Consider the following 20,932-nt stretch of genomic DNA (forward strand, 5'->3'; position numbering starts at 1 on the left):
ACCCCAAAACACTTCTCAGCCAATGGAAGCTTGTCGCTGGGGACTCACGTGGACAAGGCGCCCTTAAAAACGTAGGAACAGAGTTTTCAGCAAGTTCATTTTTAGGCATTTTCCCTCGCGCCTGTAGTTCCCCAATGTGTCTGTTTAACCTGCATTACCTCATCTCTGCTATTCATCTCTCTCATATTTTCTGTACTGATAGTCCATCAGTTTCGTCTCTTGCATTGCATCATTTGGGTTGGCACACGATGCTTTTGCCTTCAATCCAGCTTCTTCTAACTGCACGGGTCGCCACATCGAGCTTCCATTGAACTGATGAAAATTTCAACAATTGTCTACTCACCCTAAGTCCCGCGCGTGTCTTGAATTCTGCTCACCGTTGCGTCTGTCCGTGGTGCTGAACCGCGCTCGTCATCCAACTAGACTGGCTTGAATTCTAACAGAGAATGTCCACTCAGTGTTTTTTTCCAGAATGATCCATTCGAAATAATCTAATAAATAATTCAAAGTTAGCATCGACGAGTCTCACTTCTTACAGAACAACTTTGGATTCGGAAAATCAATTAAATTTGCCAGCTGAGAATATATTCAGGCTCTATCGATTTTTTGAAGACCGAAGAGCTTCAGACAAAAAGTATTTGGGGTGAGCGCTGGTTTTTGCTCTGCACAATAACGTCAATAAAACGGATTTTTTTTAATTATATGTTTTTAAATTATTGCAACGTCCGTCTGGAAGAGGAAGCAAAAATTCTTCGGCAGTGGATGAATATTTTCAGATTCTTCTCTGGATGTTACTGTTGGATAGATTGAGTCATATTTCTGCGAGAAGCATTCGACCTAAACTTGCCTGAATACCGATGATAATCTGAGTTAAGGCTTCGCAGAAGCACCGGTTGGAAATGGAGGCGTCGAACAACGGGTCCAGTTTTGGGATCGACTCCCTGCTTTCCCACAGACCCGGTAGTCCAGCCATTACTAAGGGGGACAGTTTAGTGGGCGAATGCAGGTCACCTCTGGAGTTCAGCCCGAGGTCCGACCTGGAAAGCGGCTGTTCCTCTCCACCATCACCCAGGAGGGAGTGTGGTGACGAGGCAGCACAGAGACAGGGTCACGCTCTCGGACTGCCGCCCCATCTGCAGCATGGGCCGATATCCGCCGGGTCCCAGCCACGGACTGTCACATCCTCTTTCCTCATTAGAGACATATTAGCCGACTGTAAACCTTTGGCTGCTTGTGCACCGTACTCCAGTAATGGTCAGCCAACACAAGAAGCTGGGCGACTGGCATCAAAAATCGCAGACGATTTCATTGAGAAAATCCACAGCAACTCTTCATCAGACAGCGAATACAAAGGTAAAGCAAAATACACTGTATGCATGTGAAATGGTCTGTGACAATTTTAGGCTGCGAGGTAAATGAATTTCTATATCATAGCTATCACTAAAATAATCTAAATACAGCCTTATGCTAAAAAAAATGCTCATTTACCATTAACGGTGTCGGTGTTATAGGTGGTAACACAAACCTGGGCAATAACCTTTGATATTTCTTGTTAAGCGATTCGTCCAACTTTTATGTTCCGTTTAAATGTTTTTAACTGCGACAGTTACAAAGAGGCCCTGAGTTTGAACTGATTTCAGCGATTGAAGGTTTTGTATTTTCAGTCTGAATACAAAATGAAACGTTTGCTTCATCCTTCTCTGAGAAATGCGTTTCTGAGTTTTACTCTCAAGGTTGGTTATGTTATTATAACAACAGTCTGTAGCAGATATATCCATAATTACAACCTTGAATTCTTTAACGTTTTAGTCGTGATAAAAATCAAGGCCTAATATTTATTAACGCTGTTGAGTACTTTTCAGTAATAATAAAAGAAAACAGAGAATTAGCTGTAAGATCTGTCTGAAATCATATCTAACAAAAGAAATATTTTCATGGGCATTTATGCAGTGCACAGCGCATCAGAGCTCAATCAACCAGTTCAGTCCTTTCATGTAGTTCCATATTTTGCCGTGGAACTGCTTTTTTATTATTTCTTTTTTTTTTACAAGCATTCTAAACATTTTGACCATTGTGTTTAAGATTCATTAATGGCAAACTGCTTCTTAAATTTAAGATATGTACACAGCTTGGACTGAATAACAGTAATAATAGTAGTTAAAATAACAGCAATTATAATAATAATAAAAATAATAATAATAATAATAATAATAATGTCTACCTCATGTACAATGTACAAAGAGGAAGAACTGTTCGTCTCAACAACCCAGTGATTCTCTACTTTACAGTATTTTCACATAACCTCACAGACTAAGTTAGTGCTCTTCAAAATTGGTGCACTCCAAATCAAAGACTCTGCCTCTCTGTGGCACTTGGTGTACATGGTTCTTTGATTTCGGTGTTTCCACCTCTAATATTTCTAAGATTTGATGCAATTTGTCCCATTGCTAATCAGATTAGTTACGCATGGGGCCGGTCGGCTCTTTATTTCGCCCTTATCCCTGGCCCTGTGAAGTTTCTCCGGTCTCGGTTGAAAGGTTTCCGTCCCTTGTGGCTCAATTAGCTGGATTATTGTACTCCTTCAGAGAGGACTCAACAACTCAACTGGCAAGATCTTTTACGTCCTTTCCCTCTTTTTCTTTCTTCAGAGTGAAACGAGTTTGTTATTCCCATGGATTAGGAAAAAAGGGGAAATTAATTACTTCAGTCGACCTTACAGGCTATGAAGGAAATATAAAAACGATGAGAGAATGATGGAAGCAATATAGGCCTATGCATGTGCAAATTATTTATAAAACAATCACACGCGCGGGCGCGCGCGCACACACACACATACACACACACAAAACAATGTGTCTTTAAAACACTGACATTGCCTCTAACACAATGTGCCAAAAGCATTTGTCAACACATCAGTCTTTCGAAGCCCAACTTTAACGAAACAATAATAATGATAATAAACTCAGCAAACATGATTCAGACTTGCGTATTATTTTCTTGGCTTTGATATCGTCCTCTGTTAAGAACAAGAGTGTACAGGTGTTCATGACAGCACTTCTAAATTTGTACATATTATACTTATCTTGTTTGGGGCTTTCAGTGAAGGAGGAGGGCGACAGAGAAATTTCAAGCAGTAGAGACAGCCCCCAGGTCCGTCTGAAGAAACCACGAAAGGCTCGAACTGCTTTCACCGACCATCAGCTGGCACAACTTGAACGCAGCTTTGAGCGCCAAAAGTATTTGAGCGTGCAGGACCGAATGGAGCTAGCTGCGTCTCTCAACCTCACGGACACCCAGGTTAAAACCTGGTACCAAAACAGAAGGTGAGCGCACGCAGAAATAAACAGACGTTACATTTTAATTTCAAACAAAAAATGATAATAATAAGGCGATTAAAAAAGTAAGGCTACAATTTCTTTAAGATAACGCTACATTTGAAGTGTTATGTTAAAGCTGTCCGACTTCCTTTAGTTGTCTTAATGACGTTTATGTGTATGTGTGTCCATCTGAACTTGCCAAGCAAAATTACCTGGTCTAGTGTTTGACCCTGTCCCTAACTCGCTTCACACTTGACAAAACAGGCACCTTAAAAAATAGACAATTATTAACGACATTTGTTAGGCCTAACCATAAAAATACAACACTTTTAGATATTAATTATACATAGGTGCATGTATGCTGAATTAATTATTAAGACGCTTTCCACTGATAAAGCAATTATTTAAATTATGATTTTTTTTTACTTAAACCATAGCGATTCCCGGTTAACCCTGGAAAACTTAACCTTACTTTTGAAGACGACTCTCTCTCTCTCTCTCTCTCCCTCTCTCTCTTTCTCTCTCTCTGTCTCTCTCTGTCTCTCCTGTACCCTCTCTCTCGCCAACTTTTTAAAATATATCTGTTTGAAGTCCAATGGCCAGGGACGCGTACAGACATTTCAATGCATAACCTGATGAACTTTCTCATAACTTTCTGCAGACGCTAAGTCCTAATAGAGTGCACCATATGGCGAGGCGTGGTTTATGTCTATCTGCCAACTCCGTGTTCACCGACCAGTCATATGTGAAGGGCGAAATAAACCACTGCTATTTTTTTGGTAGAAGGTTGAATTCCCGTTTCCGGCTTAAATTTAGTTTGCAGAAATAATTCAAAAATGCTTCAGAATTAGTTTTAGTTATTTAAGTTAAATTTCAGATTTGATTAATGATTCTATCAGTTATTTTATTACAACATTGTCATGTGGTATTACTTAACAGAATGCGGAATCAGCGTCATTTTGTGAGGGAAAAATTGTGGCGTGTCGGATATTAAAATGGTCAAGCTATAAATTATGGATATCCTGTGAACTAATAATACGCACTGCTTCCTTCTTGAAAAGGACAAAATGGAAGAGGCAGACGGCAGTTGGACTCGAACTATTAGCAGAAGCCGGAAATTATTCAGCTCTGCAAAGAATGTTTCCATCACCGTATTTCTACCCACAAAGCTTGGTGTCAAATTTGGACCCTGGAGCAGCGTTGTATCTGTACAGAGGACCCTCAGCACCCCCGCCGGCAATGCAGCGACCCCTCGTTCCAAGGATTCTTCTGCATGGTCTGCAGGGCGGCAACGAGCCGCCACCACCTTTGCCCCCGCTCTCCGGTGTGCTGCCTAGGCCGACACAACCACGATGAACCGATTGTTCCGGACTCATCTCAAACCTGGCAGCTTTGAACACCAGAAAACTAAGAGAAAACTATTTCAATGGTGACAAAGTAACTAAGATATTTTATGTCACCAAGAACTTAATTTCTGAAGCTCGAACTTTGACTGGAGACGTTTTTACCATACTGATGTTCATTATTTATTCAATTATTTATTTTCCCTATGTATCTCATATATTTATATTTTGATTACCAACACAGATTCAACAATCCACAGAAAAAGAAGATGAACTGGTCTGTAATACAGTAGTAGCCCACAGGTTGCGACAACATTGATACTGAAAGGAAAACACAGAAATTTGCTATTATTATTATTATTATTATTATTATTATTATTATTATTATTATTATTATTAGGGTAATTCGTCTGTTAATGCGAAAATGATTTGTATATGATCGGTGATCACTTTAATGGTGTAATGGTGGTCTACAAAATACCTTTTAAATCTCTTTAATATGCTGATGTCAAAAGTTTATTTTTAAACATACATTTCTTTGCACCCTCATACGGTTATCTTTCGTGTGATCTACGTCCGAATTAAATTTTCTAATTGTAGAAGGTCAAAATACATGTATGATAACATTTTGGATTATAATTCAAAAACGACCTGTCATTTTAGAACAATTTCGTTACATCGGATTTTCATTTACCTTCCAAGAGATTGTGATTAAGAGCAAGGGCAATACACTCAGTTTTATTTATTTATTTTTTTAAGTTATTGAGGAATTATTCTACCTTGTTCCCATTTCAGTGTTTTAAAAATCGTACCAAAAAAACGGACACAATGACGCCCTGCATTCCCATTTAAACGCCTAAATAGCCTAATCACGAGACGGCCGAACTGTTCATGATAACCGTCTGAGCAGAACCAAACAGATCACTGATCGAAGAGATACGTCCCGTGCGAATGTTCTAATATAGAGTAAAGCATGCAAAACAAGCGATTTGAAGTCGACATAATTTCTGTGTTTTTCAAAAAAAAAAAAAAGTGAGTAGGAGAAATATGACAGACAAACACAAGACAGTGCAGAAACAACCAACCCCTCTAAGATTAATAGTAACACTGGAGATGATGATCTAATGTATTGCCATTCGGGGTCTTCTGTCTGGTATAGTCTCGCAGGATGTTAAAGCAGACATTGTGCATTGCTCTGTATGGGATCACTGGATCATCTTGTCATTTTCCTTTTTAGCGAATCTGTACATTGAAAATATTGATTTGTGAAGTGATTCTCGTATTTCCACATCATTTTCGTTCCTAGTCCCCTTGTGTTAGCAGTTTTAACTTTTTCGAATCTATTAAACAGCTGAATGTTTAAGGGGATTCGAAGTAAAGAGAATTACTTTTATAAATGTGTTAACAAAGGTCTTTCATGAATTAATCACAGATTGGGATGCGTACATACAAAATATTTAAAAATGAAATTTAGTATTTCAATTCAGTCATTTGTATTACAAAACACAGATGTCAGTTTTGATGCATTATCCATTTCGGGCTTATCTGCAAGAACGTCAAAAATGCGCTTTGCATTATAGTGTCAAATTCATACCGTAGTAAGCAACATTAATATATTTGGATATGTAAGTAAACTGTGTTATATTGTAGGTGTTGTTGTTTACCATTAGCAGTTAGTACTAATTAACATATTATTATATGAATACAAAGTTACATGTTATTTCATCTAAAATGCGTTTGGAGCCATTCTGAATGCTCTGCGGGTAGGGTCGATAGCTTATAGCCAAAATACACGATGAAAGCAAAGCTGCATTTCTGATAACATGTGAAATTGTGAATAGAAGTTTCCTGGAAACGTCACACTGATTTAGATCTTGAACTTGACTTTCTAGTTTTAATGTGAAGCTTGCGTGTGGCAGTCGACGCTTCAAGCGTATAAATTTAAACTAGCCTAGACCCCGAAACAAAATTTTGAGCAAAACCTTAACCATTCGGAAAACAAATTATTTTTCACCGAGCCATTCCGGTGAAAAATATATAGTTATATAATTACTGTGTTGCGAAGAAATGGTTTAGCCTACTGTGAAAAAAACACAAACAAAGTTACCGAAAGCAATATATTAAAATTACAGCTCAGGGAATTCTATTACTGGCAATGTGTTTGAATAATTTTAAACATGTCTGTCAGACACGTTGCTCAAACCCTGCACTATTTGGTTAGCATCGTGGATTTAATTTGTCAAACCTAAAAAAGTTAATAAGAATGTCTCATACGGAGGAAAGAACATTCGCCCTTCTAACCTTTCAAAAATGCCTAGAGATTTTCCCACAGATTTAGAGACCGACGGCTCAAATCGAGAAACTTTAATTCTGTCTTGATTATTTAAAGTTTAACGTGACTCTTTCTTATTAATAGATTATACCAAAATATACTTTTGATTGCTTCTCATGTACTGAACGGTACCATTTGAGACGATAATATTGCAGGACTAAAATGCGTGGCTCTTTCGCCCTGGAAATGCAAAGACATAAAAAAATAACCTGTTGCGATGAACTCCTCAAATTATTGTAAAGATGTGAACTGGGCGCACACACACACACACACACTTACACAGATGACACCAAAATGTCAATTGCCCAGAAGTGACAAGTGGAAAACAGAGTACTTTTTGTGACCCTAATGATTCCGGCGCTCTCCACACTTCATCACACAAACGAACCTTATAATTCCATTTCATTCAGTTTTCATAAAAATATGCGGATGAAATATTAATGATCGCCTAAGTGTGTAATTGTTTAAGTGCCCTAAACGATCCCATTTGGAAATGGATTGTTTCCATCCCTTTTCTTGAGACTGTTAGTACCTTGCTCTTTGCCAAACGGCTCCAACAGCTGGTCACCGAGCGATGTCGACTCTCGGCCGGATCAGCGAGGGGACATCTGGTCAGCGGTACCGGGGACCCCACCCTCCTCCTCCCATACCTCCCCCTGAGCAGAAAACTTACTTTAAACCAACCGAAGTATCAGCCTATGGAGCGTAGGGTGATAGGAGTTCAGCTAGGCAATGGAAGGGCATTAACGATTAGACAAAAGACTTTAATAGCTTTTAATTGAAAGTCGATCACTGGTATGATCATCCGGTCTCCCGCTGTAACCTCGCATCGCACATATCGCACATGTCACTTCTTGCCTCATGAACCATTGGTAATTGGGGGGGAAATGATTATATATATATATATATATATATATATATATATATATATATACACATGGTATGATACGTATTTTCAGTCCAAAGTCGAACTATGGCTCTCTTCAATATTAATGAAAAGGGTTATTCTTACGAAGTGCGCAGCTGATTGCGAGAAAAGCTCCCCTGTCTTGTTAAAAGAGGCAAGGATTTTTGCATGTGAAAGGATACTCGTAAATCCCTCGGCTCTTACCGCGGATTGTCCCCGGCTCAGGGTTAATGAAGTGCGGATAGAGTCTCGCTGAGCTCCCGACAAACAAAAACACAACACATAGAGGCTTAGACTCGAAGGATCAGTGACTCTGATTAAGTTCATTGACTCAGAATAAAAACCAAACAAAACAGCCCTCAGATGAAATTAAGAGTCAATCAAAGTGCAATTTGCATTGTGATGTGAGCGACAGCCTTTTCCCTATTTCTCGGCAAAAATGGACATGGCAGGCCACAGCAGGCTATCTGTCCAACACTGAAAATAGAGTTTTAATGCAATGAATTATCTTCATTACCAAAATGTAGGCATGTAAAACGAAAGCTAAATGTACATATAAGATATTTTAGTATCAGTCTCCGGCTATCCACCTACACTTGAAAACGTCTTTAATATAATAAATGTGATCGAAAGTTTGACCTTTACATACAGTTCTTGATTTATGGACTTGCTATAGTCTATTAATTTGCGATGATCGACATTACCTGAATATAATATATTACAAATGTACAAAATGTAAGAGTCATTTCATGCATCAAATAGCAACATTTTAAATGGAACCAAATTTAACTGAAACCGTTTTTTAATGGTTCTTTCGAGGTGCAGCTGTTGTGTGTTACAAATATTTATTGTTTTTGGGAAACCTATTGCAGAAATAGCACAAAATGTAGTTTTTTATAATCCGACTAACAACAATAAACACGCAAAATTACTTTTATTTCCCTAGAAAAAAAATTTAAAAAAGAAAGAAAGTTGAATGATCCTGAACTACGGTGACCGAAATGCATTGATGTGTTTAGAAGAGAGGACTGTGTATCATCTATGGTCTCCTCGAATATTCAAGGACCTTAAGGACCGTAACACATTCAGGTCACGACAGCTTTAATTTGAGGTTGATTTCAAGATTCAATACTCTGTAACTACATCACACGTGCTCCATAAATAAACATGTATCTACGTGTAAATTCATCCAATGAAGTAATCTGATACCAGGGAGAAACGGTGCAGAGGTGAGAAACTGGCACAGAAGCTGGGGCATCTGCTGGAAGGGTAACGACCTCCGTGAACCTGGGAAAGGTGGCCGGGACAGTTTCACAGACTAGTAGGCTACCAAACTCGTGCTATTTTTTCCCTCTATTTTTCTGCACAGAACAGCATCACGTTGCACAGAGCAATTACTGAAAGAGTGAGCAGCAGAGAAAGCAAGAGAGAGAGAGAGAGAGCAGAGAGGAGAGGAGAGGAGAGGAGAGGAAGAGAGAGAAAGAAAGAGATAGAGAGGAAAGGAAGGATATAGTGGGGAAATCATATGAAAAGCAATGACCAGATTCAAGGATACACAGAGATATTGTTTAAGCCAAAGAGGTGCATTGAAACAATGGAGAGAGAGAGAGAGTACGCAGACTGAAAGCAGCTCCCATGACGCTGTCCTTTACAACAGATCCCATCCTTGCCTGAAGGTATGAAGGAGGAGAAATAAAAGCTTAAGACTGCGGAAATCACTCCCCCAATAAAATCTAAACACTCCAAACACGGGCAAGGGGCAGAGGGATTGACATCCCAATCATGGCAAATAAGAAACACATTCTCTTACAGTTGAGAAAATGAATGAGAGTTTGAATGAACGGAGGGTAGAAGAAAGAGAAGGAAAGTCTGACCCTGACATGAACGATGCTTGTGATAGGATTCCCTCTGGACAGTAATAATGGTCATGTCCCTCGCAGTGGAGCAGGGAGGGGGTTGGGGAACAGGGACGGGGTGGGGGAGTGCAGTGTAAGCCACACTTGTATTAAGTAACGGGGTGATTATCTAATCAATAAATGTGGGCCGTTGAAGAGTCTGCCCCTGGATCACCCCCCGCCACCTTCACTGGCTAGATTATTCGTACAGATGAATATAGGGCAGTCCTCTAGGAATACACAACACCCCAGAGAACGAACAGTCACGGCGAACGACATCACCAACAAACACCACGCGACAGAGTATGATGAGCTGACTAGCACTGAGGAAGAAACGAGGAGGAGGAGGAGGATGTAGCCTCACTCCCCATTGTCTCCCCCATGCTCCATACTGACCTCAACTGGCCGGGACAGTGCTGTTAAAGCAGCAAACGCCTGGGGTTATTATTATTATTATTATTATGATTATTATTTCTAATATATTGATTTTCACCCTGCTTATTTCTCAAATTAGACACAACCACAATTCAGCAACTCCATAACCAAATAAATAACGAGCCTAATTTTGAATACCACATTTTTTTTTCTTTTTTTTTTTAATACAAACATGATGCTCGTTTGAATGTCATGTTGAAAAATTGTTTAAAGCTTTTGCTGGGCTTTTGGGAGGAAAAAAAAAATCTATAGGCTGTGGAGCGCGATTGCCAAACATGAGCCATTGCTATCGTGATCCCAGTACGCTGTATGCACATATGGAGTTGTCCTCCATGGTTTGGGCTCATTTATACTGGGTTATATTAGAAAAACAGGAACTTACCAGAGAACCTTTGTGTACCCCAGGGTTATAGTGGTGGATCTAGGAGAGCCTCATGCCTCATAAACATAAAGGAAAGAGTGAGCATAAATAAAGGATGAGGTGTGGTATACATGTATTTTTAACGTCCCTTTGTGTGAAGTCTGGCAGGGGGTTCTGATGGTGCTCCTGTGGGTTTGGGTCGGGGGGGGGGGCAAAGTGTGGGGCAGGATTGTGTTTTTGTTTGTGTTTTGATATAGTGTGACCATGAGTACACTAGACAATAGACAGATACTTTTCAGTGGATACGCATCATGCATGGGGTAGTTTTGAGAGTCCAGAATTTTCTTACTCAAGTTAAAGAAAAAAAAAAAAGTAAAAAAAAAAAAAAAAAACCCAGGCCTTCTCCCCTTCAGCTATATTCTGACCTCTGCGTGTTGCTTTATGTCAGTTTTTCCACACAAATACTTTTCTTCCCACATAAATCAACTATTGCCACTAACTATCAGATATCGCTGGTAGCTCAAGATACTTTGTTGAAGTCTAAAGTTTGGCACATGGAAGGTCTTCTGAAAATGGTAACTAAACACAAAGGCCTTCATGCCTGACAGATGTGCAGCAGATACAGACAAATGAAAATGGGAATCTGAAAGATACAGACTAAAGAGAGAGTTTCACACTGAGATGATCAAATGAACATAGCACTGTCCATGCTCTCTCTCTCTCTCTCTCTCTCTCTCGCTGTCTCACATGGAAACACTAAGATGAAGACATCACCAATACACCAGTGTGTGTGTTTATGGGGGGTGGTGGGGGGAGGGGGGGAATCTGAGCCAGCATGTGTTTCTGTGCGTGTCAAGAATCTTCTTGTTTGTGTGTGTGCTCACTATCATGACGGAAAGCGTAATGAAGACATCCCACGGACGGCAACATGCCATTCTCCTGCTCAGGGCTCTTCTTTCCTGAGGGTAGTTTGGACGTAAAGCAGCGGGGAATGCTAGCATTGTTCTGCACCGTGGGTCTCTGCTCACACAGGCCGCTGCCGCTGCCGCTGCCACTAACAATAACGCCAACGTCACCAGAAACAACAACGATAACGCTCACATCACACCTCCAAATCAAACATACGTCAGTGACTGCTGTCATTGCTTCATTATGTGAGTAGTGCAGTCTATCTGCATGTATCTCTGTGTGTATGTGCGTGTGTGCATTTATGTGAAAGTACTATGGGTTTTTGTTACGCGGGTCAAGCAGTCACTGATTGGTGGTTGTAAGAGTAAGACAGTAGAACGACTGGACACTGAGGGTGAGTCTGCTGGTGACCAACCCTTAACCCCCCGCTTGCCTCTGAGGACCCCCAGGGCTTGCCAGGCAGCTGCCAGACGGAGCTATAAGTCCAGGCCAAGACGAGGACCCGAGGCTAACAAGCAGATGATGGAAAGCAGAGCAAGTGGAGCAAGGGTAAAAATAGGAAGGCCAGATTATAGAGCAGAGGGACTATTTCTTTCACTTACCCATCCGATCACGAAAAACACTGAGCAAGTGTCACCAGTGGTGTTCAGCATCCACTGAAAAACAAATGGGAATGTTCTCAGCCATAGTTTTCCATGCTCTTATTGTTTCATTGTACTGTTTTTCATTTTTTGCAATCTTCATTGGAAGTGATGTGTCAGGTATAATGAACAATAAACAACATAAACACACATTTAAAAACAACAACAGCAAAGATTTGCATATTCATTTATGTATTTACATATCTCTATGTAGATTTGTGTTAGAATGGTGCAATCAGAGAGTTCTCACGGCTTTATAAAACTAAAGGAAAGTATGAGTATAAATGAATATAAATTGAATATAAATGAAGGATGAGGTTTGCATACCATTACTGATGAGATTCTTTTATGCTCTTTCATGGCTCATTCATTGGGCTCTAAGGACAGTGTAAATAATAAGGGTACAAGAGGTGATGCCCAGCCTTGTTCACCTATGTATTTGGAGAGCATTTTTGGTAACTGATAAGTACCACTTGATATTATTGCTAGGTAAGGCCCATACAATTTCTGAAAGCTGAGGAATTAGGCTTTTTACCAAACCTGGAGTGCTCTAAGATTAATTCTATCAGTATAAGATCACTCCAGCCGGGTTTTTCAGCAACAGCAATCTTCAGGGACAGAACATGCAACAGAGAAAATACATGATTTAACTGCCTATAAATGCTGTAAGGCTCCTCCTTGTGAGCCAGAATCAATTTTCCAAATAGATGATTCAAATGGGCCGCTATAGTTTTGATTATAGGTTAGAAATCCCACAGATCAATGACCCTGGACGATAACTAAAGCATCCCAGTGGATCTTTCCCTCACTTTAATGAAAAAGATCATGAAAGCTATTTTCTTATTGTTATTATTATGTGCCAAGCAGATCTGCTGAAATAACAGAATGTAGAATCAGAGGCCCATTTGGTCCCACAATGTGAAATAAAAGTCTAGTGGGATAGCATCCAATCCAGGCAATTTACTGCTTTGATGAGCCTTCGAAACTATCCCTAATTCTTCTAATGTTATTGATTTTTCCAGGGAATCTCTATCACCAAAAACGTCATTTTGACAGGGTAAGACTAATAAGAAACGACTTCCGCCTGTGCATTTTCGGTAATATTTCTGATACGTAAACGTCCCTGATGTGTAAAAAATTTAAAACTAACACGCATTTCATCATCATAGACCCAGATAAATAAATATTTACACACAGGAGAGATACACAGGGATTTACAGCCGATTGTCTGCGAGATCAGACAGCTGATTTTTTTTTTTTATGGCTGTGGCAGCAACACGGCAACAGCGCGGGCTGGGCTCTAACTCTCAGCGCGCACGAGCGGAGGGTGCAGTTTCCCACATGTGAAGTTTGTCGAAAGTGGCAAGTGGAATAAAGACAGCAGAGTCTGATGCTGTGTAAGGCCTGGAGACGGGTAGAAAAGAGGCTTCAAACGGTTATCAATAAAATTGTCTTTGCCAGGCGCGGCAGTTTAACCTCTTTAGCACGTTCAGCGCCTGCTAACCGGGTGTGACGTGTGCCTCGGTGCAGTCTGCTTCATGCCTGTCTTCACAAAGAGGCGGGAAGACTGATGGGTTCACAGCTTTGCACTCTTCCAGGTGAGAGTCCCTTTGGAGTCCCAGAGACTCCAGCACAAGACATGACATAAAACAAGAAATCTCTCGCGCGCTCGGAAAAGAAAAAACAGACACATGAAAGCTGCAGTGGTAGGGTTTCGTATCCAAACCTGCACATACATAATCTGCCCCAAAATTGAAAAACTGCACTTAAAATGGCCAACAAAATCTAATTATTCAACTTTCAAATTCTTAGTCATTTTCAGGGTGCCAACAGTGAAATGTAAGAATACTGTATGGGTGAAAACATCAGTATTGAACAGAGGCTGTGTGGACTATGGTTTTAATATGGGTACATCAAAATTTTTACATGTTTATACAATCAATGAGTGAACACAAATATGAATCCAAATAATTAATTGTTTTGTTATTTTATGCTACGGCAAATGAAAACAAACACGCACCAGCATAAGACACTAATAAACAACAAAATAGTATGTAAGTGAACTCAAAATTACTGGACAGATATTTTATAAAAACAAATGCACCTGAATGCCAATTTTTGAACAAAAGTTTATTTAATGTATCATTTTTATGTATCTTTAAATTTGAATCTGTTGATGGATGACAGCTAAATACCTCAAATATATTTCCATCTTCCATCTTATTTCTTAGCCCTTTTTTTTAACTATTCCACATGAAGTTTCAAGAAATTTACCAAAGTGTTGTCACAGCAAATATTTTTCTTAAAAATAAAATCATATGGGCAATTTTCATGTCCAAATGAAGTAAAAGGTAATTAATGTAGAACATCCACCTTGTCAGACCATGGTACATTCTTAGCTGATTAAAATAATGTGAGATGGAGTGACGGAAATCTGGGAGCCCACACTGGTGTCCCTGAGGAGAAAAGGATCAGCAAGAGTTATGCTCTGCCAGGAGGGGCAGAGTGAGAGAGAGAGAGAGAGAGAGAGAGAGAGAGAGAGAGAGAGAGAGAGAGATGCACGTCTGCCAGGGTTGTGGCATTGGCATCAGGACTGGAGTGAGGGAGTGAGCCCAGAGTCTCCGACACTGGCTCAACACTCTTTGATCCTGCATTGAGGCAGGTCTCAACTGACCTTTGTGTGCCAAGAATGTGTGTTCAGCCCCTAAAAACACAGAGCCTAAACATACCTCAAAGCACGCGCTCACACAGATATGAATGCACATGTATAAACACCAACAAACGTGAGGAAAGATACGCACACACACAGACCTGGGTCATGGGTAACAAGAGGTTATGCAAGTCCGAAACGTATGCATACACTCAAGTACACGCATAAAAATGCATTGTTGTCGTGATTTCAGCCGAAAGGTATGTATAATCCAATTTTGCACGAGTCCTAACCGTTAAAGGTTTCTATTTGGAACAAAAGTCAGAGCGATGAAGTAACACGCTGACGACCGTACCTAACGTAAGACCTTTTAAATACAGCGCGCAAAGGAGAGGAGAGTGGTACCAGCATACATTTTACATACCAGTGAGTAGACTTCTATAGTGATCCTACACAGTCAGACCTAGGTGCGTTTTTTCGGACCCCAAAATAAATAGGCCTGAAAGAATATGTTATTTTGTCGGAAATGTAATGCACATAACTTTTTTGTTGAACAACTTCGAATCACTCAGTCTAAGACGTCTAATCCAAATTTAATTCGAACCTTCGCTGACATTTTGTCTTTACGCTGAATACCATCAATGGAAGGATAGTGGAAGCCGGATAAATGGTGCGAATTAAAGATTACTTTGTATCGTTCCAAAATACAATGCAACGAGTAAACCTAGATGGTTCCTGTGAATTACAGCAAACCTTCGCGTGACATTAATCTGCGACGATCTAAGATGAAAAATGTAGTTTTATGATATTTATATGGAGCACGTGTACTGTATTATCATGTTTAGAATTAGTTATTTCCCTGAAAAGAGTAGCGTAATGGTAGTTACCCCAAGACTTGACGTACGCTATCATCTAAACAGAAATGTGTGGATCCCAAAGATTAATCGGCGGTATTTGCGCGATATCTGGTGAGATCGATTGTATGCAGTTTTATGTAATGCCCAGCCCGAGTTACATGAACTTTCCAGCATCGTCTGGTTCTATCGTCTGACAAAGCATTAGCTATTTTAACTGCTATGCCTACTATGTCGTGGACTCGCTGGTGGGCCATCTACTGTTTTTCATGAAGTTGGCACCGCAGGTTGATTATGGAGGGGTGTGAAAGAGTGAAAGTCAATGTAAACACGCGTAAATAAATAAATAAACAAACCTTAAAGTACGCTGAGCCGGCCATTACTCAGAAAATAGACACAGGCAGATAAAGGCAATCTAGGGTGTAGCCTGAACAGAGCCACTGACAAACACAAGATACCAATCAACGAGGCCATGTGGAGAATCACCTGATTACTCAGTGAAAGGAGAATGGAAAATGGGAAAAGAATGGGGACGTACTTCAGACAGATAGTTAGTGTAGACAGCAGAGGGTCAGTGAAAGGAAAACTTGAGTCACATCATTAAGAGGGGAGGCAGGGGTGGATATGATAGACCATGCGATAGAGAGAATCTGCAGAGATAGTACAATATAGCTCAAACAACACACTCACTTACACACACACACACACACCACTGTGGGTCTTTAGTAACTATGGCCTTAAGGGCCTTTGGGTGTCTACTATAAAGAGAGTGGGGCAGACATTCAGATGAGAACAAAAGTGCAGATAGGAGAGCATGGCCCTCTCCGGTGTCCCTGCAGCTGTCAGGCACATCTCTATCTCTCACTCTTGGGTTACCAACGTTTGCATGTACACACGCACACGCACACACACACGTACACAAACAGACACATGCTTGCATAAACACACTCAATCACAAATTCACGCACAGTGGATGCTGTCATCTGTACCTTGGTCTGCTTGTGTCAGTATGGCATCTGTTCACATACAGCACTAAAATAAAGCTTTCCAACTTTTTTAAAAATTCGGGGCAGATGAAAACGCCACCTCGCACAATGGATATAAACTCATCTGACTCTCTTGCCTCAATATACAGATTGGCCTAAAAATATCATCAACATATTTGAATTGATACTGACATGTGTTGAGGATTTACCTGACAAAAATGTCTACAGGCTGAAATACAGATTATACTAATTTGCGACCTGTGAAATCTTGTGATTCTGCCAGCTTCCAGGCTCTTTTCAGACACTCTCAAAGTACACTGAAGAGCTATTCATTAACTTTTTGCCGCAAAGTTTACCACCAAGGCACAATTCCATTCCGACAAGAGATAAAATAAGAGGGGGGAAGAGAAACTTATTGTTTTTATATGAGATCTATTCCTATGGTGTTCTGGTCAATAATGACTTGATATAACTGCGACCGTCGTGCTATTTGCTCTGTTTTCGGCATGTTTTCCCTGACTGTGATTGAGAGCGGCTATTTTCGTAAGTAGGGAGTCGTGCGTAAAACCGGAGAGGCCAACGTCTGTTTGATCAAAGTTTATGTGAAATTTCCCGGGGCCGCCGGGGAGCGGCTGTTTATGAACTGTAATAAAAAGAGTCATTTTGACGCCGCGACCTCAGTGCCGTGGCAAGGGGATTTGGTTATGTCTCTGTTTGCCAGGGAAGAGAGGTAGGCGGCTTGGCTCACCTAAATTCTCAGCAAGGGGGGAAGGGCACAATATCGCCGATGTGTTGGCTAACTAGTCAAATTCAGCTAATTTAATTCGACAATAACTAACCTACCACTATAATCATAAAAATACAATACTTTTTGTTCTTGACAAACGAAGTGAAATGAAAAAAGGGGGTGAGAAAAGGTGAATACAAGCCAGGGACAAATGTACATATCTTATGAAGCGCACGGAACGATGGGGTGATAAAATTGATCTTCAGCTGAAACCAAATATTCTTGACTCTTTTTTTTTTTTTTTTACATTAAACAGAAAATGCCTTTTCAGGCACTGAGCGGTGCTTGAATGCGGGGAGATTGTGATCATAACAAATAGCCTACTTCGAAATTGTGAAACGTCTCATATGTCGGAAAAGTTGAAATCAAGACAAGACAACGCACGTGGAATTGGAATGCTTTTCTCCGCACTTGTATCATGGGTAGGATCGAATAAGACAGTACCGTTAGGGAAAGATGAAGATGGTACATTAGACAGACTAAATAACATATCCAAAATGAAAAATTCAAAATAGTTTGAAGACTGGAGAGTCTTTTGATACAATGACACATGCTACCAAACAGACATTGCTTCATAAGATGCCCCGGGTCATTGAAGCTGCAGGAGAAATCACAATGTGATCCATGAAGCTTTGCTGTGACAACATTATTCATGTTCTTTCTTATCACAAATGGAAGGTGTCACAAAATCAATGCTGTTTGCTGTAAGATGGTAGTTGGCATACATACAGATTACTTTATTGAGAGACAGGAGTTTCTCTGCATTGCAGGGGAACTGTGGGCTTGGATTCATTGCACATAATGGCTGTTGGGTTGTAAGGTATGAGAGCTGATTGCAGCAAAGCTGAATCAACTACTCTCTCTCTCTCTCTCTCTCTCTCTCTCTCTCTCTCTCTCTCTCTCTCTCTCTCTCTCAGAAATAGTCACCTATCCTCATGTGAACACACTAAACACACTATATGTACACACTCTCACACACACCGTGAGAGACAGATTGAGAGAGCAACAGAGAGAGAGAGAGAGCGAGAGAGAGAGAGAGAGAGGGAGAGGGGGAGAGAGCTAGATTATTGAGGTATCATACAGGAATAATAAAGAAGGTTCTTAAGATTTTAATAAGAATAAAATGAAACAGTAACCACCAAGGGGCCAGCAGGGTTAATCCCTTCAATATTACTGAAAATAAAATGGATAAAAAAAACAGAGAAGGGGGGAGGGAAAGATGGAGTGAGCAGGAGAGGGAGGGGAGAGGAAGGACTGACAGAGGGCATGAGCTAAGAGAGAGATTGTCCATGCTTGAAAATGTACCAGAAAGATAGAGAAATGGTTTGAAAAAAGAAAGTGATAAAAAAAAGGTGTGAAGTAATAAAAAAAGACTAACAACCAATCAACAAATAAAGCAAATTAGGTGGTTTTGTAAAGACGTGTTCTTATCCATGCGTGCAAACACACACACACACACAACCACAAAAGATATAAACGCATGTACATATAGAGTACATGGTCCATCTGAATAAAATTACATACACAGCACAAATCATTATAACAGCGTATCTGTGGCTTTATCTTACAGACATGCATGTCTGTTCCACTTGATATTTTCAATGTCTAAGCAATGCACACAGGCAGCAGATGGTATGAAACAGTTGGCACAAGTAAGTGAGCTTGAGTATCTGTTTACTAATAACCCTTTAATTACTTCAGCTGGAGGATGGGATCAAAACGCCAGACTCACACAGGAAAAGCCTGTTAGGTGATGGGAGAGTTACTGAGGATACATACGCAAGATCTCCACGATATCTTTCAAGTACACCTTTTTTCGTCTTTAGCTTTCTACCAGAAAACACTGATATTCTTTCATCTTTCTGATGATGGCTGAAGTACTGTATATTGGTGAAGGTTTTATTTTAAAAACATGTAACTCGATGTGTGTGACCACACACACACACACACACAAGGAAACTAACAGCGGCTACACTAATAACCAATATCGGAGATATACTGTACCTTTACAATGCGGAAATGTCAAGAGAAATCCATTCATCTTGTGGGATAACTTTAACCTTCTCCATTTTGTTAGTCTGAACCCACCTTTTGGGCGAATATGTTACACTTTCTCAGTTTTCTTTGAAGGCTGAATACGCTTGCCTGCGTGCCTGTTCTGCACTGTTTCATAATGTGCATGAGGAATGTATTCCCATTCACTGGCTGCCCTTTTACTCCAGTGCACTGCAAAAGCATACATTTTAATGATAAGACCTTTTCTTTTAAATAACTCCACTACAGGAGGAAAATAAATTGCTGTTCAAGAGGAGATATTACTCTTGGCATTGTGGGATTGAAAGGAATTGGGAGCCAGGAGGTGTGTGACCCATACATCATAGCCAACCTGTTTAAATTAAGATATAAATAGCTTTATATAGAGCAATTTTTACCTTGGGTGTGCTCAAAAAAAAAGTGAGTGTATAAATGCATGCATGGATAAGAGGGTGTATGTGTGTGTGTGTGTGTGTGTATGTGAGAGAGAGAGAGAGAGAGAGTGTGTGTGAGTGTGAGCGTGCGCGTGCGCGGACGTTCGTGAGGGCACGTGTGTGTGTGTGTGTGTGTGTGTGTGACACAGAGAAATCCCTTCGGAGTGCTCGGCAAACAGAAAGCAGGCCGTGTAAAGTCTGAGAAGGCCTTTCCTGGTTATTGTATACTCTTCCCATGGATCCCAGTAAAGACCCCTGCAGCCCTTCCCTGTCACCCAGACCACACTGTCATCAACGGCAGCAGGCATTAGAGATGGCCCTGGCGCACGCTCCAAAAGGAAATTAAAAGGGGATTATGGTTGCCTGACACACTGGAGGGCTTCGCCCAAGCCGTTTTCTTATTTATTTCTTAGTGCTCCTTAGTAGCTGTGTGTTGAGGAGGGATGTCAGTTGGTTTGTTCTAACCCTTAGACCTCCTGTTATTATGCTCTGTATTTTACTGGCTGTTGCACTCAATCACTCGGGAATCGCCTCTGCTCTGCACTTTCACATTACGGCCGTTAGTGAGGATCGCTTTATTCTGTCTTTGTGAGCTACTCAATGTTCCATTCCTGATAGAATGCATATCTATAACCCATTTTTACCATGTCAATGACAGAAGTAGCCTGTCTGAAAATAAATTAAAACGAATATTTCTCAATTATTTTCCTGCAGCTAAATTATACATATTTGATATGCTACACATATAATGTTCCATTTTTGTTCTAAAATGGATCACAACGCCTGGTCAACACGTTCTGAAACAACCGGTCTCTTGATATGTTTTTTTTTTTTTTTACGAGCTTATAAATATTTACTAATACAGGAAAGTCACCATAACGGCTACTACGAACGATATGTCAAAGCCTTGTCTGCCAGCAAAGGTAGGAGCGTGTCAAAGAATCATTCGAGCACTGATTTTCCAACAAGGGCAACAATGACCGATAATTTCCCTGCTGCGCTTCTTATGCAGAGTTTACGTGCAAATATATGCCCCAGTGATATCAA

The 20,932-nt window shown here is 40.4% G+C and overlaps 1 protein-coding gene across 1 annotated transcript; it reads left to right on the forward strand.

Moving 5' to 3' along the window:
• Positions 1-899: 899 nt before the first annotated feature.
• barhl1b (BarH-like homeobox 1b) lies at positions 900-4,673 on the forward strand. The gene is made up of 3 exons (XM_030769812.1): positions 900-1,353; positions 3,101-3,323; positions 4,379-4,673. Exons 1-3 carry the CDS (start codon positions 900-902, stop codon positions 4,671-4,673), a joined length of 972 nt encoding a protein of 323 aa, XP_030625672.1.
• Positions 4,674-20,932: the final 16,259 nt, after the last annotated feature.

The sequence above is a fragment of the Chanos chanos genome, chromosome 3 (assembly GCF_902362185.1).
Source record: "Chanos chanos chromosome 3, fChaCha1.1, whole genome shotgun sequence".
NCBI classification, from domain to species: domain Eukaryota; kingdom Metazoa; phylum Chordata; class Actinopteri; order Gonorynchiformes; family Chanidae; genus Chanos; species Chanos chanos.